Source organism: Martes martes (assembly GCF_963455335.1).
Source record: "Martes martes genome assembly, chromosome: 7".
Lineage (NCBI taxonomy): Eukaryota > Metazoa > Chordata > Mammalia > Carnivora > Mustelidae > Martes > Martes martes.
The window spans coordinates 124130164-124157692 of NC_137894.1; the positions used below are offsets into that span (position 1 = coordinate 124130164).

The window sequence follows — 27529 nt, forward strand, 5'->3', positions numbered from 1 at the left end:
AGCCATAAGAATACTGTTCACATCTTAGTCTGAAAATGCCATGTGATTGAACTGGGCTACCCACTGAAGAATATCAAGAAAATAACTGTAAACTTATTTGCTGAACCCCGAATCTCAACGCATGGATATTCTGCTAAGCCTTAAAACAGCGGCAGAACACAGCAGATCCAAAGTGTTAAAGCAAACAAGGAAAAGAACCAAAAAACCACGAAATTTCTGGTGAATCTGTTCAAATCAAAATCAAATCTCTACATTGTTCTCTAAAGAAATTTTTTTGAAAATGAACCTAACCCCAGGTGGTATGTTATTCACACCGGGTCCCTTAGCAGTAGTGTTTCTGAGTTTCCCTGGTGGCAAAAAGCTTTCCTAATTTACTATTTTGTCTCTTCTGTTTTAAAATTCCACCATGTACCAGAAAGAATATAGCAGTCAGCTTATATATCACCTAAAATCTTTACAGAGATCCTCTCAGAGCAAAGGCTGATCCCATATATATGCCTTTTACAAGTGTATGTGTGTGCTTAGAAGATGTTTGCAAATGCAGGCAGACAAACTGACTTGAAAAAGCAAACTTCGTTCCCAAAATTGAAGGAAAAAAATTGTGGCACTATTTTCAGCCTGAAGCTTCCTGTTCACTCACCACGTTATGCGCTGACCTTCCTCCACAGACATGGCAATTTTGTGGCAAGGTCAAGGCTGAATTGGACCCATTATGCAGATGCTGCAGGATATGCATAATTACAAACATAAAAAAATGTTCATTTCCGGAACATTTGTTCCACAGCCCAAGCAAAACACTAATATTCCCTTGTGCTTCAAATGTCTTCCCCAAAAGCCTGGGCTGAGGCCTTCCCATTGTGTCTGGGGAAGCTAATTATCTGGGACCAGAGAAAGAGCCACTTGTTTTGGGGGAAGACCAAAGATGATGTCAGCCATTTAAGAGGGAGGCAGGGTGACAGCTGAGAGACAGTCCTGAAGAAGACTAGCCCAGCGGTTAATTTCTATTATACTTTTTATTCTGGTGACGGAGGGTGAATTGGTGGGTGGGAGTGGAATAAGATCCCAACCATTTGGTGAATATGTATCCGAGGCCCATTGCATTTGGCATGCATATGTATTTCCCTCTTCAACAGAGGACGTTTTATTTTCGTTTAATACCTTGAATTGTTCTCTGCTTCTAAGAGTAGTTAATGACCTCTCCGGAATCCATCTTAGACAGTAATGTACTGAGGAATGACTGAGGAATGGATTCTAACAAAGCCCTTCTTCCCTGGGGCCTGATGCCCTCTGCCCCTTTCCAGTGAGCACCACTCTGCTCTAATCACTACCTCTCCTGCTGTTCCCGACAAGCTCATTTCTGCTCTTACTGTTTGCTCAGCCCCTAGAACTCTTCCCCTACATTTTCACTCAGAGCTCTGCTCAAGCATCATTTCCCCCTGCCCTGACTCCCTAATGTTTTCCTGCATTAAATGTCTTTACGGCCCATGTTTCTACCTGGAATTAGGTTATGTTTGTTTGTTTGTTGTCTCTCTTCCCCACTAGAGGAGAGAGATGTTGTCTATCTCATTTACTTTCTATCCCAGAATATGGAGCGTGGAACTTAGTAGGTACTTACTTAGAATTTGTTGGATTAATGAATGAAAGATGGAAGATGTATATGAAACATCCTGCAGAATGACTGACTGCCATTTTTGGGGCAAATGAGCTGTTAGAACTTGAGGCATGGTGTCCTCAGTGAAGTGTATTGTTCTTATTATTTTTAACAAAATAGGCAAAGAAACTTCCCCATCATGCCCTTTGCTTATCAGCTATCATCGGCTTTGATTTCCTGTTATTATACACACAATGCACACACACACACATGTGTACACATAGCACACAGGTACACATACATACATATGTATATACACATAGTATATGTGCATAACATACGCTTACATACACATGTATATATAATATATGCATAACATAGAATCATGATACATAAACAAATACATATATTTTTCCCCCAGGAGCTGCCTTAAAAAGCACATTTCAAACTATCCATTATATTTTTGTCATATTTGAAGCTACCATCATACCATTTGGACAGGGGGGAGAATCTCTTGAAAATGACTTCTTCTGGTTATCTACTTTAAAGTATTTTACAAAAACTCCCAATATTGTCCTCTTCCAAAATGTGCCAGCTTACGCAGGGGGTCCTTGTGGCCTATCTCACCCTCAGTGTGGGACACAAACCACAATAAACTGCCAAGCATGCATTAATTAACTAGTTCATTCATGCAAAAAATATTTAGGTACTGGGAATGCAATTATGAGAAAACTGGCCATAGTCCCTGCTCTCCCCATGCAGAAGTTACCTAACGGTTGGGCAATCTGTCACCAGTGAAGCCCTCTGGGGTAAACAGGAGCTCCTCTGAACCAGTCCTGGGACAGCTGCTTGGTTTGCCAACTATGAGCTAGCAGGGGAGTCACAAATGAAGAATGGAATTAGATCTATTTTATATTAATTGGTGGGCTTGTTTACAGCATTGGAGAAATCATTTTGCCCTAGTGAGTAGACATCAAAGTATAAATATAGAATATGGCATCAAAATGTATGTAAGTATTTAAATTTTAGTCTAGGATCCCAAAGGATCAAAAGAATATATTGTATTTGCTGTAGTAATTGTATTAAAGATTTTATTTATTTATTTGACAGAGACAGAGATCACAAGTAGGCAGAGAGGCAGGCAGAGAGAGGAGGAAGCAGGCTCCCTGTTGAGCAGAGAGCCCGATGAGGGGCTCAATCCCAGGACCCTGAGATCATGACCTGAGCTGAAGGCAGAGGATTTAACCCACTGAGCCACTCAGGCGCCCCTGCAGTAATTGTTTTAGTTGTCAGCTTGTCATTTTATTATTCATCCAATCAGTGGTGCTTCGAATTCTCACTATGTGCCAGTCACTGTTCAGGGCACTGGGGATATAGTAGAATACTCTGACCCCATGGAGCATACTTTCTGCTGGCGAAGCCATACCAGAAACACAGTAAAGGTGTAGATACAGTGTAAGTGTGTTAGGCAGTGTGGTTAGCAGGAAAGAGAGAAACATGAGGGAAAGAAAGAGAATGGAATGAGGGAGGATGTGAAGTTTTTTTTTTTTTTTTTTTTTTAAAGATTTTATTTATTTATTTGACAGAGATCACAAGTAGGCAGAGAGGCAGGCAGAGAGAGAGAGAGAGAGGAGGAAGCAGGAGAGAGCCCGATGCAAGGCTCGATCCCAGGATGCTGGCAGAGGCTTTAACCCACTGAGCCACCCAGGCGCCCCGAGGATGTGAAGTTTTACATAAGATCAGGGAGCGAGTCTCTGAGCAGTAACTTTTGGGTGAAGACATGGGGCAAGCGAGGTGTGAGGCTTGCAGAAATTAGGGAAGGAGCTGGTGGTATGTGACTGGAGTGGAATGGCATGGGGAGAAGGGAGGGGGTGAGGCAGAGAGGTTATGAGGACTTGGACCATGAGGTGCTTCAAGGGTGGAGGGAGGACCTTGGCTTTTGCTGTGGATGAGGTGGGAAGCCATCAGAGGGTTTTGAGCAGTGATGTGGTAAGGTCTGACTTTGATTGGAGCAGGTAATTCCATGAAAGCTGTATGGCTGCTCTGTTGAGAACAGACTAAGAGGAGGAGGACACTTGGGGAAGTGGGTGACCCAGTGGGAGGCCCCTGTTACCATCCAGAAGGGATGGTTGTTCCATGAAGGAGGGATACACAGAAATGACCTCCAAAGGCCACAGGGGCCCTAAGGCCAGAGAGAAAGGCCAAGAGGTCACCTTGACAAGATATGGTTTATTAAAGGGACTTAGGGACCTGCATGTCTTGGGCACCTGCAAACTGAGTAGATCTCTGTGACCCCACCTCCTATAAGACCTGCTTTTGTAGTCCTAGAGGCTGGGAAGTAGTGCAGGTGGACCACGGGGCAGGGGGGGTGGGTGGGGAATGTTTGACAGTAGTGGTGTGTCACAGTCGTTTCTCCTGTGCCAACTGAGGACCTTAGGCCCAAGGGAGTACTTAAGGGTGAGGTTAGACAAGAAAGAATGTTGGGGGATGCAGCTGTGCTCGAGAAGGCTTCACATAGTCACACAAATTTGTATATAGATTTGTCCACAGATTTGTCTGGGATGACATTAGTTAGTCCGGGTCACACAGCATTGTCTTGGGTCAGGGTGGAGCTTGGAGATGGTGGGAAGTGATTGGATTCCAGATGTATTTTGAAGGGAGGACTAGCAGAAGTTGTGATGGGCCGAAGGTGAGAAGAATCAAGGGTGACTCAATGGGTTTGTTCTGAGCACCTAGCAGGGTGAAGGAGCTGGTGTGGGGGGCGAACAGGAGCTTCGTTTCAGATGGGTAAGGGTGGAGACCTTAGTGGAGATTTCAAGTAGATTTGGACATAAGGTTAGGTCTGGAGGTAATAACCCACTTGACCCTTTTTCAGTGGCTCTTTTGTGCAAGCACTTTTTCAAGTGCTTTGCCAGTATTCACCTAATCGCCCTGTGAAGTGGCTACAGTTTTCAGCCCTGTCTTTGCAGGTGAGAACTTTACAGCAGAACAGATAGATTAGCTTGCCTCAGGCTGCAAGACCGGGTGTAGAACGAGACAGGCAGTCTGGATCCCAGGTCCTTGTACCTAAGCTCTTGGGAAAGGAGGAGTAGCAGATTTCTGTCTTTTTTCACTTTATTCTTTGCTGGCTGGATGAGCCCTGGTGTGTGAAGAGCCCTGGTGACAGCAATCTGCTGTCCTCTGGCCCAGGGGTCAAAGGCCTGGCCCCTGGGAGAAGAGTAGGCTCCAGCTCTCAACGGTTCAACTCATCTTGTGGCCTGAGCACGTTCACTTTAGAACCTAAATAAAGTGATTCAGCTAAGATTCCTCTCCTTTCCTTTTCGTTTTAAAGATCTTTTAAAATTTTTGTTTATTAGAGCACATAAGCAGGGGGAGACCTGGCTCCTCACTGAGCAAGGAGCCTCCATCCCAGGACCCCAGGATCAGGACCTGAGCCAAAGGCAGTTGCTTAACAGACTGAGCCACCCAGGAGTCCCTCATCTAAGGTTTCTAAGCTGATAGGTAAATGAGAGCACTGTTTTGAGATGTTGGGACTTTGACTCTCCCAGCTGCATTATTTCTGGTTTCTTTTTCAGGGAAATACTGAAATTTTATCTAACAAATGTAAAACACCAGTGTGAAAATACAAATAATTAAAATAGCGTTCTTTCTCGGTATTAGAGTCATTTGATATGTGGTTTTAATAAGCTTTATTAACTACTGAATAAATATAAAGGAATATATTTAAAGTATATATTAAATTATAAAGAACAACAGTACAACCCCATCACCCAGTTTACTAAATAGAATATTGTCATCACCCAAAAGTCCCCATGTTTCCCTACTGATCATATCAGATATCCCATCCCTCCCTCCTGTATCACCGCCTTCCTGGGGTTTGTGATATAAACTATATTATTTTTCTTAACAGCTTCCCTGCCTACACATGCATCAAGAATGATATAATTTAATTTCACTTCTTTTTGAACTCTGTGAATGGAATAATACTGAATGCATTATTTTGTAGCTTTCTCCTTTAACACGACGTTATTTATGACATTTTTCATGTCACCTGCAGCTATAAACTATCCTTTAGTTTTTATTGCTGTGTAGTCCATCAAACCAATACAGCACGATTCAGTTATCTATTATATTGCTGTTGGATATTTGTCTTGTTTCTACTTTTTGGCATTTAAGAATGTGTTTCTATGAGCATTCTTTTTTTTTCTTTTTCCCCTGTGAGCATTCTAAACACACAGCCTGGTGACCAAGTGTAAGCCCTTCTCTCGCCTAAGAGTCAGAGGGGACCTGCTGGGCCGTAGAGAGTTTATCCTCAACTTTATCAGATAACACCCGCCAGTTTTCTAGGCGGTTCCAGTTTACCTATCAGCCATGTATAAAAGACGTTGTGTCACCACTTCTTTGTCTACACTTAAGATTGTCATATTTTTCTTTTTTTTCTTAATATTTTTCTACTTAGTCATGCTGAGGCATGGGGAAAGGGAAGGGGAAGAGTAATGGTGTTTCGTGTAGTTTTAATTTGCATTTTCTAGATGATTGATGAGATTGAGCTGCCATTTTTTTTTTGCCATTTGAATTTTTTTTTCTTTCATAAAAGTCCTATTCAGGTGCATTCTTGCTGGGGTCTTTCCCTTTTTCTTGCTGATTTCTAGGAGTTCCTTGTAGATGTGATATATGGCAGTATCTCCTACACATGGGTGTAGGATAAACTGGATGGTCTTTTCACTCTCTTTATGGTTCCTTTCATAAAAAGAAATTTTTAATTTTAATGATATGAAATTTGTTTCTTTTTATGCTTAGTGCTTTCTGTGTCTTGGTAAAGGAAATCCTTCCCTACCCTGAAGTCATGAGCATATTTAGGTATACGTCTTCTAAAATATTCCTTCCTTCTTTCCTTCCTTTCTTCCTTCCTCCTTACCCTCCCTCCCTCCTTCCTCCTTTCCTTCCTTCCTTCCCTCTCTCCCCCCCCCTCCTTCCTTCCTTCCTCTCTCTCTCTCTTTCTTTCTTTCTTGATTTATATATTTAGGGGCACCTGGCTGACTCAGGCGTCTGCCTGAGTTAAGCATCTGCATTCAGTTTAGGTCATGATGTCAAGGTCCTGGGATTGAGCCCCACGTCAGGCTCCCAGCTCAGCAGCGAGTCTGCTTCTCCCTCTCCCTCTGCCTACTGCTCCCCCTGCTTGTGCTCTCTCTCTCTCTCTTTCTCTCTCTCTCTCAAATGACTAAAAAGATTTATGTGTTTATTTGAGAGAGAGAGAGAACATACATGAGCATGGGGGAGAGGGACAAAAGGAGAGGGAGAGAGAGTCTCAAGCAAACTCTGCACCAAGCTTGGAACCAACACAGGGCTTGACGTCATGACCTTGGGATCATGACCTGAGCTGAAATCAAGAGTTGGATCTCAACCTGCTGTGCCAACCAGGTGCCCCTAAAATTTATCTTATGGAGCCTTTTATGCTTTGATATTCAATCCACCTAGAATTGATTTTTCCATTTAGTGTAAAGTAGGAGTCTAATTTCATTTTTTTTTCTATATAGTATTTTACTATTATTTCTGTTATTTTGTTCATTTTTAATATATCCTAGTAAAATTTTACTGCATTTATATCTAAACAGTGTGATTCTTCTTACCAATAGGAAAAATATGCAAAATTTTTTATTGAGAATGCAGTAAATCTATTGATCAATTTGGGGAGAATTAACATCTTTACAATATTAACTTTCTTAAACCCTAATTTATTTTTATATTCACAGCACTCACCCCAACACATTCCCTCCCCAGTGTCTGTTACCCTCCTACCCCCCTCCACTCCAGCAACCCTTAGTTCATTTCCTGAGATTTAGAGTCTCTTATGGTTTGTCTCCCTCTCTGGTTTCATCTTGTTTCATCTTTCCTTCCCTTCCCCTATGATCCTCAGTCTTGTTTCTCAAATTCCTCATATCAGTGAGATCATATGATATTTATCTTTCTCTGATTGACTTATTTTGCTTAGAATAATACCCTCTGGTTCCATCCATGTTGTTACAAATGGCAAGATTGCATTTTTTGATGACTGCATAATCCATTGTGTATATGTATATACCACATCTTCTTTATCCATTCATCTGTTGATGGACATCTAGGGTCTTTCCATAGTTTGGCTATTATGGAAATTGCTGCTATAAACACTGGGGTGCACATGCCGCTTCGGATCACTACATTTGTATCTTTAGGGTAAATACCCACTAGTGTATTTGCTGGGTCATAGGGTAGCTCTATTTTCAACTTTTTGAGGAACCTCCATACTGTTTTCTAGAGTGGCTGCACCAGCTTGCATTCCTACCAACAACGTAGGAGGATTTCCCTTTCTCCGTATCCTCACCAGCATCTGTTGTTTCCTGACTGGTTAATTTTAGCCATTCTGACTGGTGTGAGGTGGTATCTCATTGTGGTTTTGATTTGTATTTCCCTGATGCCGAGTGATGTTGAGCACTTTTTCATGTGTCTGTTGGCCATTTGGATGTCTTTTTTTGCAGAAATGTTAGTTCATGTCTTCTGCCCATTTCCTGATTGGATTATTTGTTCTTTGGATGTTGAGTATGAGAAGCTTTTTATGGATTTTGGATACTAGCCCTTTATCTGATATGTCATTTGCAAATATCTTTTCCCATTCTCTCAGTTGTCTTTTGGTTCTATTGACTTTCCTGTGCTAAAGCTTTTTATCTTGATAAAGTCCCAATAGTTCATTTTTGCTCTTGCTTCCCTCGCCTTTGGCAATGTTTCTAGGAAGAAGTTGCTGCGGCTGAGGTCGAAGAGGTTGCTGCCTGTCTTCTCCTCCAGGATTTTGTTGGATTCCTGTCTCCTATTTAGGTCTTTCATCCATTTGAGTCTATTTTTGTGTGTGGTATAAGGAAATGGTGCAGTTTCATTCTTCTGCATGTGGCTGTCCAATTTTCCCAAACATTTTCTTAAACCCTAATTATAATATATCTCTCCACTTATTTAGATCTTCTGTACAATCTGTTAATAAACTTCAGAAGTATCTCCTCTGAGAACTTGTGCATCTTTTATTAGATTTATTACTATATATACTTGATATTTTTTGTTACTATTATAAATGCTATCTTGTTTCAAGTTTAATTTTCTATATATTTCTTATTTTCAGAAATGCAATTATTTTATATATTTATTTTTAAAAGCACAAGTAGTGTGCTAAAATTAATTTGATAATTTATGAGGGCTTCCTTGTTATTTTCTGCATACAAAAATATCATCTGCAAAGAATAGGCTTGGTTTTTTTCATTCCTTTTTATTTCCCGCCTTATTGTGTAGGTTCTGACCACAGATAGGTTGTTGAATAGAAGTGGCAGTAGCGGACACCCATCGTCTTGATCAAGGTCTCCAAGGGAACACTCTCCAGTAGTGCGTGGCGTTTGGATGGGGTTTTGGGGTTAGCTCTGCTAGGTTTAGGGAGCTTCGTCTCTTTCTAGTCTGCCAAAAATTACTACCATAAATAAATACTAAAATTTATTCAGTGCCTTTTCTATGTGTATTATAATGACAATATGGTTTTTTTACTCTTTTAATGTATTACTATAGTGAATTATGTTAATTGATTTAGTAATGTTAACCCACATGTTATCAACAGGTGATATTACCTCTAATGGAGCTAAAAATAGTTTGGGGAGGCAAAGAAATCTTTTATTTTTTTAAAGATTTTACTTATTTATTTGACAGAGATCACAAGTAGACAGAGAGGCAGGCAAGGGGGAGGAGAAGCAGGCTTCCTGCCGAGCAGAGAGCCCAATGCGGGGTTCGATCCCAGGACCCTGAGATCGTGAGCTGAGCTGAAGGCAGAGGCTCAACCTACTGAGCCACCCAGGTGCCCCTGAGGCGAAGAAATCTTATTCTTTTTATGTGTACAGCATAGTTACATATATAGTACATGATAGATATACAATATATCTGTCTTATTAAAATTTAAAAGGGAATTGATAAACTGGAGCTCATCAAAATTAAAACTTTGCTTTATAAAAGACCCTGTTAAGGGGCGCCTGGGTAGCTCAGTGGGTTAAGCCTCTGCCTTTGGCTCGGGTCATGATCTCAGGGTCCTGGGATCAAGCCCCGCATTGGGCTCTCTGGTCAGTAGGGAGCCTGCTTCCCCCTCTATCTCTGCCTGCCTTTCTGCCTACTTGTGATCTTTCTCTCTATATCAAATAAATAAAATTTAAAAAAAAAAGATGATTCTTCTTTAAAAAAAAAAAAAAAGACCCTAGTAAGAGGATAAAGAGGATAAAGAAGGAAGCTATCGGGGAGAAGATACGTGCAAACCACATATCTGACAAAGTACTAGTATCTAGAATATATAAAGAAGCCTCAAAACTCAACAGTGAAAAATCTAAGCAATCTAATTAGAAAATGGGCAACAGACATAAACATATGTTTCACTGAAAAGGATATACAGATGGCAAATCAGCACCTGGAAATATGTTCAATATCATTCTCAATATGGAAATGCAAATAGAATGAGTTATCACACATATATTAGATGACTTAAAAACAGTGGTAATGCTAAATGCTAGTGAAGATGTAGAGAAATGAATTGCATGTTTAGTTTTATAAGGAATTGTCAAACTCTTTTCCAAAGTCATTTTTATGGTTTATATTCTCATCAGCAATACATGAATGATCCATTGTATGACCTAGCAGTTGTACTCTGGGGCATTTATCCCAGAGAAATGGGGACCTGGGTTCATTAAAAAACCTATACAAAAACCATACATGAATATTCAAAGCACCTTTATTCATAATACCCAAGAGCCAGAAACTCTGTGTTCTATGAGAGGTGAATGGTTAAACTGTGGTTAGTCCATACTGTGGAACACTACTCAGCAATCAAAAGGAATGAAGTATGGATACATTCAACACCTTGAGTGAATCTCTGAGATTTATGATGAATAATAACAGCCAATCCTAAAAGGTCACATACTGCATGATTCCATTTATATAGCATTCTTGAAATGACAAAATTATAGAAATGAAAAACAAATTAGTGGTTGCCCTAGGTTAGGAACAGGGCATGAGGGGAAGAAGTAGAAATGAATAAAAGGTCAATATTCCTGTGGTGATGGCACTGTTCTGAATCCTGATTGTGATGGTAGACATAAAACCCACACACTGATAACATGACATAGAACTAAATACATACCTGGGTGCATGTAAAACTGGGGAAATGTGAGTGAGATTGGTAGATTGTATTAATCTCAATTTCCTGGTCATAATATTCTACTGGGGAAGGGGGACTTCAAGGGAGAGGATGATTGGGGAAAAAATGTGTCAGTGGGGCAGTAATGAAAAAAAAATTGAGAAATACAGTGTTAAACCAACCTTGCATTCATTAGATAAATCCAATTTAATCATGATGTAGTTCTCCTTTTCCTAAATCTCTGAATTCTCTTTGATAATAATTTATTTGGGATTCTTGTATCTATGTCCTGATTGAGGTTGGCCTGTCATTCTCATTTTAGAGAATATAAGTATTAATCAGATACACATTGTCAGGTTTTGATGTCAGGAAATGCTAACCTCGTAACATGAGTTGATGAGTGGTCTCTCTTTTTTGTGCTCTGAAAGATTGAAATTTTTTTCTTTAAAGTTTGAAATAACTCAAGCAGGGAAAAGCAATTATCATATGGTTTCACTTATTTGTGGAACATAAGGGATAGCATGGAGGATATTAGGAGAAGGAAGGGGAAAATGAAGGGGGGTAAATCAGAGGAGGAGATGAACCATGAGAGACTATGGGCTCCGGGAATCAAACTGAGGGTTTTGTGGGGGAAATGGCTGAGCCCAGTGATGGGTATTGAGGAGGGCACATATTGCCTGGAGCACTGGGTGTTATATGTAGACAATGAATCGTGGAACACTTCATCAAAAACTAATGATGTACAGTATGGTGACTAACATAATATATTAAAAAATAAAAAAAATAAAAAAATTTCAAAATATAAAAATAAAACCTTTTTGATATAACTTTTCAGTAAAACATTCTGGCCTGACATTTTCTTTTTTCTTTTTCTTTTTTTTTTTTTTAAGATTTTATTTATTTATTTGACACAGAGAGAGTGAGAGATCACAAGTAGGCAGTGAGGGAGGGGGAAACAGGCTTCCTGCTGAGCAGAGAGCCCAATGTGGGGCTCGATCCCAGGACCCTGAGATCATGACCTGAGCTGAAGGCAGAGGCTTAATCCACTGAGCCACCCAGGCGCCCCATGGCCTGACATTTTCTTATGAAAGTTTAAGGATTGCTTAACTTTATTTGATGATTATTGGACAAGTCAGGTTTTTAACTTTCTTTTTGAATCAGTTTTGAAGTTATAAATTCCTGGAACTTCTACAGTGTTATCTTTTTTTCAAATGTATTGGTGTAAACACATTCATTATTTCTCATTGCCTTCTAAATGTATATAGCATTTGTAATTATGTGCCCTTTTTCATTCTTAAGGTTATTTGTGCCCTCTTTTTTTAGATATTTCTTGACAGTTTTTCAATTCTATTACATAATCTTCTTCAAGAACTTTTTAATCTATGTATTTTTTAATTTCAATAACTTATGCTTTTATGTTTATTATTTCCTTTCTAAGAAATAATTTTTTATTTCCTAGAAATAAAATCTTTCCTAGAAACCTTTATTTTATTTTGCAGCTCCTTTTTGTTGTTGTTGTTGTGTTTAAAGATTTTATTTATTTATCTGACAGAGACAGTGAGAAAGGGAACACAAGCAGAGGGAGGAGGAAAGGGAGAAGCAGGCTCTTTGCTGAGCAGGGAGCCTGATGCGGGGCTTAATCCCAGGACCCTGAGATCATGACCTGAGCTGAAGGCAGACCCTTAATGATTGAGCCACCCAGGCACCCCGTTCCTTTTGTAACTAGATAAGTTGGAAGCTTATTGTATTAAATTTCAGTTCTTTTTTAATATAAGCAATACAACTGTTCCTGATAGTACTGCTTACTTGCATTCTTAAAGTTTTCACACATACTATTCTCATTATTGTTTGGTTCTGAATGTTTTCTAATATTTATTAATATTTCTTCTTTGACCAACAAATCATTTGAAAGTATGTTTCTTAGTTTCTAAATTTTTCAAATCGTCTTCTATCTAGTTTAGATAAATAGATGCTAGTTGTATCTAGATAAGTGGTTTGGATAACTAGAGACTTCATTGTATTGTGATCAGTGTTCATGGTCTGATACCAGTTTTTGTTATGTGTTAAAATCTGCTTTATGTCATAGCACGTGGTCACTTGCTATAAGAGTTCTAGATTTGGGTTATGAGGAAGACGTATTCTTCATCTGTTGATCTGTGTATGACCATTAGATCAGCTTGTTCATTTTGTTGTTTATAACTTCTGTTTCCTCGCTGATTTTTCTGTCTGCTTGATCTATCAGTTACTGAGAGAGGTGTATTTAAAAATCTCTCATTATGATGATGGACATTTCTTGCTTTCTGCAGTTCTGTCAGTTTTGTATTAATAATTTTGAGACTAAGTTATTAAATATATACCAATTTAGAATTACTATATTTCTGATGAGTTAAAACATATAATTTTATTGTGACCCTTTCTAGTACTGCTTTTTACTTTAAAGTCTATAGACTACATTATATCAGGTTCTTTCCATTAATATATTATCTTATATATTCATATGTATTATATATGTAGCATTATGTATATTAATATATTGTCCTGTTTGATTTTCTCATCCCTTTACTTTCATCATTGACAAATCTTTGTATTTTATTTTATTTTATTATTTTTTAAAAATTTTATTTATTTGAGTGAGAGACACAGTGAGAGAGCATGAGAGGGGAGGACAGAGGGAGAGGCAGACTCCTCATGGAGCTGGGAGCCTGATGTGGGACTCGATCCCAGGTCTCCGGGATCATGACCTGAGCCGAAGGCAGTTGCTTAACCAACTGAGCCACCCAGGCACCCCAAATCTTTGTATTTTAGATGTGTCTTTTGTGAACAGCACATTGGATTTCATTTGTTGTTTTTTCTTTTTTCCAGCTTGATAGTCTTTTTCTTTTAGCTGGCAATTTTAGTCCATTTATGTTTATTATCAAGCACTGATATAGTTTATTTCTGTAATATCATGCTTCTTTTTCTCATCTTTCCTTCTTTTAGATTAATTGTAGTTTTTGTTTGTTTAGATTATAGTTATTATTCCCTTCACCTCTGAAGATCTCCTCACTGAGTATATAATCCTACTTGACAGTTATTTTCTGTCAGCTCATTGAAGTGTGCATTGGCTTCTCTTGGTATAAAGGTGGTAGTCAGCCTAATCATAATTCCTCTGAAAGTAATCTTATTTAAGATCTCTCTTTGTCTTTGGTCTATAGTTTTGATGTATACTTGCACCCTTGTTTTTGGTTACATTTCTTGAGATACCATGGAATTTCTAATATGACAAATAAAATCTTTCATAAATTCTGGGAAATTCTCAGTAAGGTTTTTTTGTTTTTGTTTTGTTTTGTTTTTTTAAATATTGCCTCTAATTCTCTCACTCTTCTCCTTAGGAACTCAGGTTCTACAGATATCTACAAGACCTTCCCATTTTCTCTCCCATGTGTTTTAAAGATTTTAATTTTAAGTAAGTTTTACACTCAAACATGGGATTTCAAACTCTGAGATCAAGAGTCGCACACTTCGTGGACTGAGCCAGTGAGGCACTGCTCCCATGTGTTTTAATCTGTGTTTCATGTTTCCCTCTCTGTCTTTCTATGCCATCTGGACAATTTTGTATTTACAGTAGTATTTTTCTTCTCCAGAAGCTCATTTAGTTCTTTTTCAGTTCTGTGTGTTCTTTTCTGATACTTTCATTTTCTTTTCTTGTTTCCTTAAATGTAGTAAATATACTTACATTTCTTGCTTAATAATTCTAGAATCTGAATTCTTTGCAGGTCTGATTCTGTTTGCTATTCCTCCACCACCACCCCCCCCTCCACACCGCCCCCACACCTTAGAGACTCTCTGGTTTGTGTTTATGGTAACTTGATTTCTAATATATTTTGTGATTTACTTATTTTTATTATTTACTTATTTATTTATTTATTATTTGATTTTTCCATGTGAAACTGAGTAACAGTCTGTCTGGGAAGGCTGGCTTTGAGATATCTTCCTCCAGAAAGGATTAGTATTTGTTTTTCCCAGGTGCCTGAGGCCACTACCAACCTGCAAATACTTCAACTGTGTTCTCAAACTGGAAGGTTTTTATACTACACAAGTAGTTTTAGCTACAAGCCCCTATGTGGGACAGCTTATAGTTATAAATTCTCAGGAGGTTTCTTTTCTCTACCTTGTACCCAGTCTTAAGACAGACCATTGTCTTTGCTGTCCTTAGCTTGGGGATGGAACTTATTCCTAATTTACCCTTGAACAGATCCCTTTGGGAATTCAAGCTTCATGCATCACATCTTTTGTTAGATTTCCCATCTTGAGTTAGCTGTAGGTTTTTCCTCCTTTTGCCTTCTTCACAAGACATTAAAAAAAACTTAAGAGTCTCCCTGGTTTGTTCACAAGCCTCAGGGTATGAAAATCAGGTTGTGTGCTGTTTACCATTCTGGGTTCTAACTTGAACTTGGCCTCTGACAATTCTTTGCTTTCTTGCTCATGCTGTAATGTATTTTAAATAATGTTACTACGTTTTACCTAATATTTTAATTTTGTTTCCCCAATAGTTTAAAGTGTCTAATCCATTATACTGTAGGAAATAGCAGTCCTATGAAAAGTCTTTACGAGTTCAGCTTTGCTTTTGGCTTTTTGGTGGTTTATTTTTACTTCTTTAGTCTTTCGAGTTTTATAGGTACAAGTTTAGTTTTAAGGGTCTGTACTTACCATCGACTGTTATGAGTGATTTCTGGTGCTTCTGTTGACATAACCAACAAATATTCATTGAGTACCTATTCACATCAGACATTATTCTAGGAATGGGGGTGCAGAAGTAAACAAAATGGACCAAAATTCCTGGCTTCCCATCAAGGAACTTAAACTCTAGTGGAAGACACTGGATATGTAGTGCATTAGATGGTGATAATGCTAAGGAGAAATGAAGGAGAGAAGGGCTTTGTATCTTTGGAGAGAACAGCTCAGGAATACCTTACTGAGAGGGTAACATTTTAATTTTATTTTTATTTATTTATTTTTTAAAGATTTTATTTATTAGAGATCACGAGCAGAGGGAAGGGGCAGAGGGAGCAGCAGACTCCCCGCTAAGCAGGGAGCCCGATGCAGGACTCCATCCCAGGACCCTGGGATCATGACCTGAGTCAAAGGCAGATGCTTAATCGACTGAGCCACCCGGGAGCTGGAGAGGGTAATGTTTTTAAAGTAAAAGCAAAGTGAGCCATGAGTACTCCAGACAGAGAAGACCTACATGTCTTACAAATGTGTAAGAGAATACTAAATGAAAATTCTCTGTGGTTTCATATTTGTTCCACATGTCACATATATTGCTGTTTATTCTTTTTTCTCAATTTTATCTTAACCCATATTTCTCTGAAGCCAACACTATAATTTTGATTCTCCAGCTAGGAGAACTACCCCCCCCCTTTTAAATATTCTATTTTATTTATTTTTGAGAGAAGGGGGAGGAGAGGCGGGAGAAGGAAAGCAGGCTCCCTGCTGAGCCCAGAGCCCAGTACAGGGCTCGATCCCATGACCCTGAGATCGTAACCTGAGCAGAAATTGGACACTCAGCCGACTGAGCTACCCAGGCACCCCAGAGAACGGACCCTTCTTGAACAAGCCATTTAACCTCTCGAGTCAGTTTTCCCTTGTGTCAAATAACACCACTGCCTGTCTCTCCGAACTGGTAGTGAAATGAGGTGATATTTGTAAAAGTGCCTGACATTTCGTGAGGACCCAGGAAACGCGATTCCCTTCTCTTTTGTTCTTCCTCCCCTGTCCACACTCCTTTCGGCCCTTGTTTTTAGTACTTATTAATAAATTTGCGAGAAGATCCTCATGTAACACCTTGGCAAAACCATGTGGTAGGTTATTTACTGAAGACAAATGAAGAACATTCAAAAATTTCATTTTAAAAAAGGAAACTTTCCAAAGCGGTTTTGAAAGTCTCGTTTTGGTGCTCGGCATTCAGGAGAGAAAGTCAAGCCCTGTGCATTTCCCCCTGGAAGTTCTTGTCCATTGTATTACCGATCAGCAGCCCCAGGACATCTCACGTGGTATCTGTACCGGTCTGCAGACTCTCCAGTTACAGTCAGCCTCAAGCAGGGCCGTACCCCATTCCTAGGCGAATACGTCCATATTCACCTATCTTCTCTTATCCCCGATAACCTAACCTAGCTCTGATTTTGCTGTGTAATTGGGTGAGTTTTCCTGAGATTGTTGGCATGCCCCTAAAAATGGAGGCAGGATAAGGGGGAAACGGTAGGACTCGTGAAGCTTTGGTTTGGATGAAGCGGAAATCGCAGTTTAGAAATAGAATTAGAGCTGGAAATCACTGCTTTTCCTTTGCGAGATTTTCTTCGATTTGAGAGTCAGGAGACTCCCTTCTTCATGGTATTGGTTTTGATACTGACTGACGGTGAGCTCTCAGTCAGTCATTTTCCCCTGCCTATCATAAGTGATGTTTCTATCCTTTCCTTGCCTTGTATGGCTGTGAAGATTTCACAGGATCTGAGCACCATCAAGGTGAGACAAGCATGAAAGACCAACAGAGCACAACTATTTATACTGCTTGCTTTTGCTTTCGGTCTGTCCCCCAGCCCTGCCACTGACCATGCCCTGCTGGACGTGCCCTTCCTTCGACTCCCTGAGGAGATGCCCTCTGACCTCCGAGAGCAGCTGGACCACACATTCTGAAGACACCAGTAGCCCCAGTTTTGATCCCTCATACACAGACCTGCAGCTCGTCAGTGCTGAGGAGCAGATGAGTGGCAAGGCTTCTCAGGCTGGCTCGACTGGTAAGTCGGAGCCCGGAGGGCTTTTCAGATCACTTTTGGTGACCTTTTGCTGCTCTTAAAATCTCTGCAGCCAGCCTTGTTTGCAGAATGAGTTCCATGCAGCCGTCATCCTGTTAAAAAGCTAGAATACAGAGTGGTTCAAGACTGCATTAGGAAAAAACACGTATGCAGACTGGCTGATTGGTTGGCAGGGTGTTAATACTAGGAAATCATTTGACATTACATCTTAATGTGCTGTGTTTTCTACTATTCAGTACAAATACTATTCCTTGTCGGCTGATTTTCTCCTTGGATGACTGAATGATAGGTAAAGGCACAAGGCTGAATCTTTCATCCACTCACCTGTACACCTTCCTTTTTCAGCAAGAAGGAGATAGATTTAAGCAGAGAAAAAGCAAATGTTATGGGAAGCAGAATGAGAGTCAGGACTCAGCCACTGTGTCCAGACTACAAATCACATTACAGTGATATTTATTCTGTTGAGTGTGTCTGTATATGCTGTGGTCTCATTTATTAAATTTCTGGTAGGTGTGAGAAAGATGCTGCCTTGCTTTGCAGGTGGAATAAGGGCCTGTTAACAAGCACTGTACTTGGGTTAGATTTAGGACGATGGCATTGGATAGATGTAGTGTGTTCTTGGTGTTATATTTGGCCCAAGGGATTATTTTCCTTTAAAAGTGACAGAGTTGCCGATAATTTCTCTGTGGATGAATTTGGCAAGTGTGTCCAACAGTATTTGTTTTTCTCTCTCAAAAACATTGTTTAGGCATTTGTCTCTGGATCATTTTTCAAATTTCGGTAGTATTTGTCCTTAGGCTGTGTGTTATTAGAGGGGTCTACGCATAGAGAGAGAGATTTCTTGCAGACTAAAGGTTCAGGCAGGATTTGGGGTGGTATTTGATAATACTGTGAAGAATCCTAGTTTATCACAGTCTCTCTTCACAAGCCACAGTCCCTTGGAGCGCTTTGTTTACATATACTCTCCATTCTGGTTAGTCTCTGTGGCTGATTATCTTGGTCAGGGGCTGAAATATGTCCCTACAACCCCATCTTTACTGTGGGGGACCTTTCATGATGGGAAGGTACCATCAGAAGCCGAGGCAATTAGGAAGAGGCTGTCCCCCCCATCCCCGGCCCCCCCGCCTGCCTTCACTTCTCCTCGCTCTCAGCCGCCTTTCCCGGCCTTCCCATGGGGGGCGCATATAACACACGGGTTAGGAGCATGCAGACTCGGGTTAGCCTGCTCAGATCCTCCTCCTTCCATTTACCAGCAGTGTGACCTTGGGCAAGATCATTAATATCTTTATGACTCCATTCCTCACCTGAAAAGTGGAGATAATAGTCATGCTTACCAAGTTGCTATTGTTGTCAGATGCAAATGAGACAGCCTATGTAGCTGGTTACTTCTCTCTCCTGTCCCGGGGTTCTTATTGCTTCAGAAAGGGGGAGGTAGGCTCCCCACTGTGGAAAAGTCAGGATCTCCAGGCTCAGGCTGTTTTTTCCCAGTGACCTATCTACTTAGATGGAAATTGCTTCAATTCCTAGAGGTTCCAGTGATGGAAATCAGAGTCCTTCTCTGAGCTGGACATGATTAATCTGTCTCCAAAGCTTATAATTATTTTCAGTGTCTCCCTTTGCTGATGTCAATTGAACAGTATTACAGTTCCCCCGAGAAAACCTCTTCCCTCATTGTTTTGGTCGGGGTCCTGGCAGGAGGTAGATGGCATCTTCAAAAAAGTTTTATCTGAAGAGGGTTTAATGAGAGAACTGCTTTCAGGGGCAGCCGGAGCTAGAATCATGGAGGAGGGACTATAGGAAGGACAGAGCCACTGTCCCATATTTGGTAGAGTGGGGAGGGACGGGGGAATAAATGCCCAGATCTTGTTCTGGTGCTTCCCCCTGGCAGATCCCAGCTGGAAGTCAAAGGGCACGGGGCCCTGCTGAGGCAACCCCACAGAGGTCAAACCACAGGCCATAGAGCTGCTGGAGAAGAAGGGGAGAATGGCTTTAGGATGAGGGCACGGGTGAAGCAAATGCAGAAAAGCCAGCACACTTTGGTCTCCACCAGGAGCTCAATGGCCTGTAGTCTAGGGTCACCCTGGAGAAGCAAAGGCAAAACTCGGACTGTAGGATGAGGAGTGATACTGTTAACTCTCTCCTTCAGCAGGAGACAGTTTCTATAGCTACGGGAGGCTAGAGGTATGGCCTTTTGGCAACCATCCTTTTTTTACAGACGTAATGATAGCTCACAGCCAGCCCTTCCTGAGTCTGTGCTGTGTGCTAGAATATGACATGTGCCATCTCAGGCCTTGACGGCTGTCCTGCAAGGTGGAGAGCTTTCTCCCCATTTCCTAGTTGATCCTGAGTCTAGAAGGTAAGAAGCTTATCCGAGATAATACCACTAAGAAATGGATGAACCTGGATTTCAACCAAAGTTCCAAAGTCTTTTACCATGATTCCCAAACCTGGTGGTGCCCCGGAGTCATCATGTTTATCATTTTGCCATGTTACCTTCCAGACCTTCTGAACAGATACACATAATTTGCCATGAGGTTTACTTAAGAAAAAAAAAATTTTTTTTGAAGATTTATTTATTTGAGAGAGAGCGCATGCAAACATGAGTAGGGGGAGGGGCAGAGGGAGAGAATCTTCAAGCAGACTCCCTGCTGAGCCTAGAGCCCCATGCGGGGCTTGATCTCACAACGCATGAGATCATGACCTGAGCCAAAACCAAGAGGCAGATGCTTAATTGACTGAGCTACTCAGGTGCCCCAATCATGGGGTTTATTTTTGACATAAATAGAATCAAAAGGTTTTTAAAGAAGATGTATAATAGGTGTAGTCTGAGGAAAAAGTTCATGTTTCCTTAACAGATATGAGGGTTTCTAGATAACTGCTGTGTGTCCATAGTATTGTGTTATGTAAACAAGTTTCTGGATGCTGGAAAACAAATCTCCTCATTCTTTAGTAATCAGCCGAGGGCCAGGCCCAGGGGAATGCCTCTATCTCCTCCCCCCATCACCTCCACCCACTCTTCCAGGCCCAGAGGTGGCAAGCAACATGCCTTGGGAATGTTGGAAAAATGAGAGGCAGTGAGGTGAGTGGCCCAGGCTGTGTGGACAGTATCTGGATGCAGCCCCAAGTAGAGAAACCCCCGGATCCTTTCTGAACGCCCGGATCTGTGTAGTCAGGTAGACTTTGGCTTTGAGAAGCCTTTAACTCATCCTGGACAAGGAAGAACAAGGTTTAGGAGAATGACCAGATACTTCTAACCCTGTGGCATTTATCTTTCTACTTCAGTAGCAGGGAATTTATAAATGCTTTCGTTTGAGCTATTGAAAGCTCAGGGAAGCCCCCCAGTCATGTGACTACCTGTCCTCCCCCCGGGCACCAGGCCTGTGCCAGTGGCCAACCTCGTGGAAGGGTCTCCTGGGAGGCCGGATGGTTCAGTGAAGGTAAACTAAATCCTCAGGAGGGTAGGGAGCAGATTCTGGTGTGTGTGTGTCTCTGGGTGGGTCCTCTCCCCAGACCTGCCGTTCCTCACCTGGGAAGTGGGGCCGAGCGTCCCTGGCCAGGCTGGGCAACCGGCTGTGTGTGCAGCTGCTTCACGCAGTGCAGAGGGCAGCAGGGATTTTTTAAAAATCTTAATTTCACAGCTCTGGGCCTCATTTCCCTTTGACATGGGAAATAAGGATAATTACTGACCCGAAGAGGCCAGCAAACCATACGTGTGGCAGGATGACACCTGAGAAGTCTTCAGAAGTGAGCCATGAGGACATGTAGAGGGAGGCTGTGGGAAGTTGTTTTCTGTACTGAGGGCTTGAGGGTCCTGGGGAGCAGCTGTCCTGGGGAGACTTTTGCTGTTTGCCCCCTGCCCCGTGCCTTTTAGCATGGCAGCGGGAGGCACAGAGGGGGAGACCTGCAGCCTCCATTAGGAGCGGCCTGGGCCCAGCTGGCCCGGGCTCTCCCTGGCAGCCCGCTGTGCGAGCCTGCAGCTGGGCCAGAAGCTCTGTGATTCATCTCCTGTGTGCAGAGGGTTCCGGGGGCCCAGGCCCAGCCTGTTTACCTTGGCCCCACTGCTCCGTGCTGGGCCACCCCAAGCCTCGGACTCCTCCCTGTCGTTGGCCTCAGGGCTTCCGCAGGGGACTGGCAATCCCGATCCCGGGCGTACTGGTGCGAGGGCAAGACTCTGTGATCAACCCGCACTCTCTTCTCGTTTTCTCACCAAGGGGGTAATTAGGAGGAGGAAGGCAAACAAATCCGCTCACCTTGGTTACATCACAGAATATGGGGCAGAGCTAGAGAGCATGTTGATATTTGCCCTGGGATTCAGCTCTCCAGAGCACATGGCAGGAGAACTGGGAACAGGCACGGACTTTACTAACACTTGTTTCCTCTCTCGCCCCCTGCCTCCCCGGGGGCCCCCCTTGCCCTGGACGACAGGCACACCCTGTCATCTTCACCAGGCAGCCTCGCTCTGTAACACAGATAGTTTCACATGGGATGGTAAACAGGAAGAGTGTCAGGGGAATAAAAAATAAGCCTTTGGAAGTCCATGGCAAGCAGGAAAGAGAAAACACAGAAACGACTGTAGGAGCACATTCTCCTATTAAGTGGTGGGCTTCCATTTTGGTTTTCTTTTACATACAAAAGAAGGGGAGAGTTCAGGTGTAGGATTAGAACACTCAGTTTGCATCAAGCCTGGATAAAGCACATAAAGTTTAATAATTGTCCATTGAATGGATCCTTGAGTGAAAGGAGTGAGACTGCAGGTGGGGAGTCATCTGCATCCCAGACATCCGCGTCCCACTTGAGTTTAAGAGTCCAGCATTCCTCGCAAGGGTGTCCCATGCGGCAGCTCAGGAAAAACCAAGATGCCGGGGGCCAGTATGTTGGGTCTGTTGGAGATTCATAGTGAGTGTTCGATTATTAAGGACTTTGAAAAGTTCTGAAATTGTATGTAGGTGTGCATATGTGTAATTTCTATGTATACATATAGGCCCATAATTTCTATGTGTACCTGTACACACCTATATTTATGTACATATGAAAATCCATTTAGTCGTCCATGAGCCCAGACTAGAGTCCCTGGTCAGATCTCAGTGTTCCGAAGCCCAAACTTCCATACATTGGCTAATCTTGACTTGGAAGTTCTTGCCACTGCTAAAGTGTTAAGAAACCAGAAAAAAATATTTAAATGAATTGGTCCACATTTACAAAGTTAGCCCTGCTGTGTCTCAGGCTCTGCTATACCTCTTGGCCTTTTAAAAAAAATTCTGGTTCAGCAGACCCAAGACTACATGTTGCCAGACTTTCTTTGTTCTTAACGCTGATGGGTTTTAAAATAAATGTGGACCATATGTTCTTGTTTCATTCGCACTGATCTGATCACAGTGGAATTCTCCCAGAGCAGTAGGATATCCCCAGGGATTTTGGACTCTTTTTTTTTTTTTTTTTTAAAGTCAGAAACAAGTGTTTATACTAGGTAGAAAACTAAGAACTTGAAAAAAAAAACAAAAACAAAAACCAAAAACCCCTAAGAACTTGAGACTTCCATTTTTTTGTGATGAGAACTTTCTGGATGCTCAGGAAGTTTCTCTGGTCATTGTTAGTTAAGGTTGGTGGGAGAGCATCATCAAGGCTGTGTAACTCCTTATAAGATGTGACATTTTTCTCTGTTGTTGGTTTTTTTCTAGTCCTACTGCAGTTGGTGGAGCACTAGACAGGAATTGGGGCCCAGATTCCCAGTAAACAGTAATTATCATTGTGCATGATGGGGTCCTAGGAGGGTTCTAGTTCTCAAGACACATTTGTATTTTATGACTTTTTTTTTTTTTTACCTTGAATATATTTTCTTGGAAGACAAAAATAAAGTTAATTTGTTTTTAAAATTCTTTTGCCTCGCTACAAATTTCAGCAATATTCATAGTCTTCCTGAACAGTAGTCTCCTCCTCAAAATCAAAGAACAGTAGAGTATTTTTTAAAAACATATTACATCCTTTTTCTCTCTCATTTATATATAAATTTGGCCTCATTTCTGTACTTAGAGTGCCCCAGGATCCTAGCTTTCTTGTCTCCATTAAGTTGTACATTTTGGATTTTAACTGGTGCAGAAAAACAAAAAGAAACCCCTCTAATGACTGGTTTCTTTGAAAGTTTCTCCAGAGAGGTTCAGAGTTTTCTCAGAAACACAAATGTTTATTGAGTGAAACTGGTATTTTACCAGTTGTTAGAGATACAAAAATGAGTAAGTTACGTGGTGTCTCAGGACTCCTACAAGAAACTGATAATCTGCAAGCAGATTTTTTGCCATTAAAAGGGTTTTCATACAGGGGCGCCTGGGTAGTTCAGTTGGTGAAGTGTTGGACTCTTTCCGCTCTGGTCATGATCTCAAGGTCATGAGATCAAGCCCTGAGTCGGGCTCCACACTCAGCCTGGGGTCTGCTTTGAGAGTCTTTGCCTATCCTTCTCCCTCTGTACCTGCCTCCTGCTTATGCTCTTCTCTCTCTCTCTAAGATAATTTAAAATAAAAAAGATTTTCATATGTAATTTTTTTTAAAGATTTTATTTATTTTGAGAGAAGGAGAGCACAGACAGAGGGGAGGGACAGAGGCAGAGGGAGAAGCAGACTCCCCGCTGAGGCAGGAGCCGGACACGGGGCTCCATCCCAGGACTCTGGGGTCACTACCTGAGCTGGAGGCAGATGATTAACTGACTGAGCCACCCAGGTCCCCATCATACATAATTTTAAAAATAGTTTCTATATATAAAATAACTATTATGTGGCAGGAATGTGCTATACACACACACACACACACACACACACACACACACACACACTTTATCTCATTTAATCTTCACAATTTTGAAAAAGTAGATATTGCTCCCCTACTCTATGGATGCAGAAACAATAGCTAAGGAGATTAAATGGTTTGGCTAAAGCCATACAACTAGTGTTGGGCTTCAGCCCAGCTCTCTCTTCCTGGCTCACCTGCCTGGTGCCTGGTACCGTGAAAGGCACCGTTGATGACTCAGTGAGCCGTGGGAAGCGCTCCTGCTGTCGCCTCCTGCACATTCCCGGGGAGCTAAGTACAAACCTGCCTTATGCGTTCATCCCGTTGGACAGCCATGACTCGTTTAGGGGTCCCACTCGACCGAGACCTTCTTGGAAGCAGGAACCACCTCATGTTCCTTTCATATTCCCAGCATGCTGCCTGGCACATTGAAATTATACAGGGGATCTTTGTGGAAGAAAGGAACTACTCTGATATAGGGTTGCAAGACCCTTCTTCCCAAACCTGTTCTGCAGTTACTGAGGCCTAAGTGTGTCTGCCGATTGAAATGTGGCTCCCTGATGGGAGGGAGTTAGAAGCGAACAAACAGCAGCATCTAGTGTGGAAGGATGCCTCTTTTCCCATGTTTGCAAATGTTAGGCAGCTCTCCAGTAGTCTCCATTCATTTAGTTTTTCCTGCTCTGTTTTGGAGGATTATTATAACCTTTTGAACGTTTTTTAAAAAATTGATGTATATGGATGTGTGTGGGTATCGGGGGGGCTCCCCAAGTTGGAAGTCTCAGATCCTCACCTACCTTATACTTTCTGCATGTCCCTTTCCTCCTTAACCACCTCGGACACTGGAAAGATGGTGAGATGGGGAAGGCTTTTCTGTGGTAGCAAAATGGTTTCTTGTGGCTGTTGAACCAACTGTGAGGAGCAAAATCTGAGAAAGAGAGGCAGAGTTTAAGATGTTGTGTTCCAGGGGCACCTGGGTGGCTCGGTGGGTTAAAGCCTCTGCCTTCGGCTCAGGTCATGATCCCAGGGTCCTGGGATCGAGCCCCGCATCAGGCTCTCCGCTCAGCGGGGAGCCTGCTTCCCCCTCTCTCTCTGCCTGCCTCTCTGCCTACTTGTGATCTCTGTCTGTCAAATAAATAAATAAAATCTTAAAAAAAAAAGAAAAGAAAAGATGTTGTGTTCCAGAGGCGCCTGGGTGGATAAGTCAGTTAAGCATCTGCCTTTGGCTCAGGTGACAATCCCAGCGTCCTGGGATGGAGCCCGCATCAGGCTCCCTGCTCAGCAGGAAGCCTGCTTCTCCTTCTCCCACTCCCCCTGCTTGTGTTCCCTCTCTTGCTGTGTCCCTCTCTGTCAAATAAATAAATAAAATCTTAGAAAAAAAAAAATAGATGTTGTGTTCCAGGGGCGCCTGGGTGGTTCAGTCAGTTAAGCATCTGCCTTCAGCTCAGGGCATGATCCCAGGGTCCAGGCTCTTGGCTTAGTGGGGAGTATGCTTTTCCGTGTCCCTCTGCCCCTCAACCCCACTCCTGCTTGCACTCTCTCTTTCTCTCTCTCTCTCTCTCAAATAAATAAAGTCTTAAAAAAAAAAAAGTTGCTATGTTCTAAACAATCTAAACTAAATATCGTGGGACCACTCAATTAAAAACCTGTGGCCTCCAGCCAGAGATTCTGCAAGTCCCTTGTAGAATTGCTGAAAGTACTAGTCCTAAAGAGGAGATGACAGCTGAAATGCTTTTTATTGATTACCTTCTGTGGCATTCTTTTTGATCTTATGATGAGGACAGCAATGTCCAGACCACTCATTAGTTAAGTGACAAAATTGGGATTGACACCCAGGCTTGTCAGCACTCTGTAACTCACCCTAGTCCTATAGGGCAGAGTTTAAGATGTTTTGTCATTTCAGTTCCAAACCGGTGATCAAAACTGGGTATTTGTAGCCATGTAGAATACAGAGGGTTCGTGAGTTTGGATGATTGGTCTTTATTGTCTCTCACTTCTGGGGAGGTTAATGACACGAGCATTTCCACCAATCGTGGATGCAGGCAACAAACCCCAGTGGTATTAGCAATACTGCCCACTTAACAGAAATCACAGGTATTTCCGTAGTATGTTAGAGTTGTGACACCTATCACAAAGGATCACTTATTTCATTGCTCCTTGGAAAGCATGGTAGTTATTGGTTGTATTACTGGTAGGGTTAACATACTGCCATAATCCAGACAACCTATATGGTGGCCTGGATTAGGGGACTGGGTTAGGTTACAGGAAACTGAACAGATTCCAAAGACATTTAGTATTTAGAGCGAATGGAATCCCAATTACACTGTTTCTTCCATCAGGCTTCAAAGTGTTCCATTTCTAAGTCTCTACTTACTCTTGCTTTTTACCCTGAATAACTCCTTTTGTGACAAAGTCCTACCGATTGTTTAAGATGAAATTCAAGGGAAGTTTTCTCATGCAAAGTCCTTACTTTGTGCCTCCTATGGTCCTAAAGCCTGGGCGTTCCCCAGTGAGCTATAAGGAGGGAGTTCATCCCGGAGCTTTACTGAAGGTCGTGGTCCCTGTTCCACCTCTAGTATTTTGGTTGCATGGTTCTTTCATCTCCTGACCAGAGTCAGGTCCTTGAGGGCGACAGTAATATTTCCATTCTTGGATTGTCCAGCAGTCTGGTCTCCAGCACAAATGTCTGGAACTAAGGAGGTGTCCAGTGGATGTTTTTAGGTCCATCTCTCTTTGTCCCATTGCATCTGCACAATACCCTTGCCTCTGACCTCCGAAAAGAAGAAAAGCTTGCCTCCAGACACCTTGGTCCCAGGTACACCTGTCTAGAAAGAGAACTTAGAAAAATAGAAATGAGCTTATCAGGTATTAATTTTAAGTTGTTGTATGGAATATCTTAAATGTATGTCATCAAATTCCCCCGTGAAGGATGTTATCTCTCACTTTAAGTAGCTTCCCTGGTGAGTGATAAACATCACTGATTGAAAGGAATTAGAAATTGCTCAGTAAAGCTCTTGTGCAAATCACTGACACCCGGTGAGGTCAAGCTTCAGAAAGAATTAGGAGCTATGCTTTTTTCAGGTAATGAAATGCTAACTCGAGCACAACAAAATACTAGTGGACATTAAGTGCCCGGACCACAGAGGCTGGTATGCCGTGTCCTTTCAAGTGTTCATTGTCATTATT

General features: G+C 41.8%; 1 protein-coding gene across 1 annotated transcript in view; it reads left to right on the plus strand.

Moving 5' to 3' along the window:
* The window catches only part of STON2 (stonin 2), a 145923-nt gene that overhangs the window by 40938 nt on the left and 77456 nt on the right, over window positions 1–27529 (plus strand). Inside the window, exon 4 of the mRNA XM_080808033.1 lies at window positions 17354–17551. Coding sequence (XP_080664159.1) covers window positions 17354–17551 — 198 coding nt within the window. The remainder of the gene's footprint in view (window positions 1–17353; window positions 17552–27529) is intronic.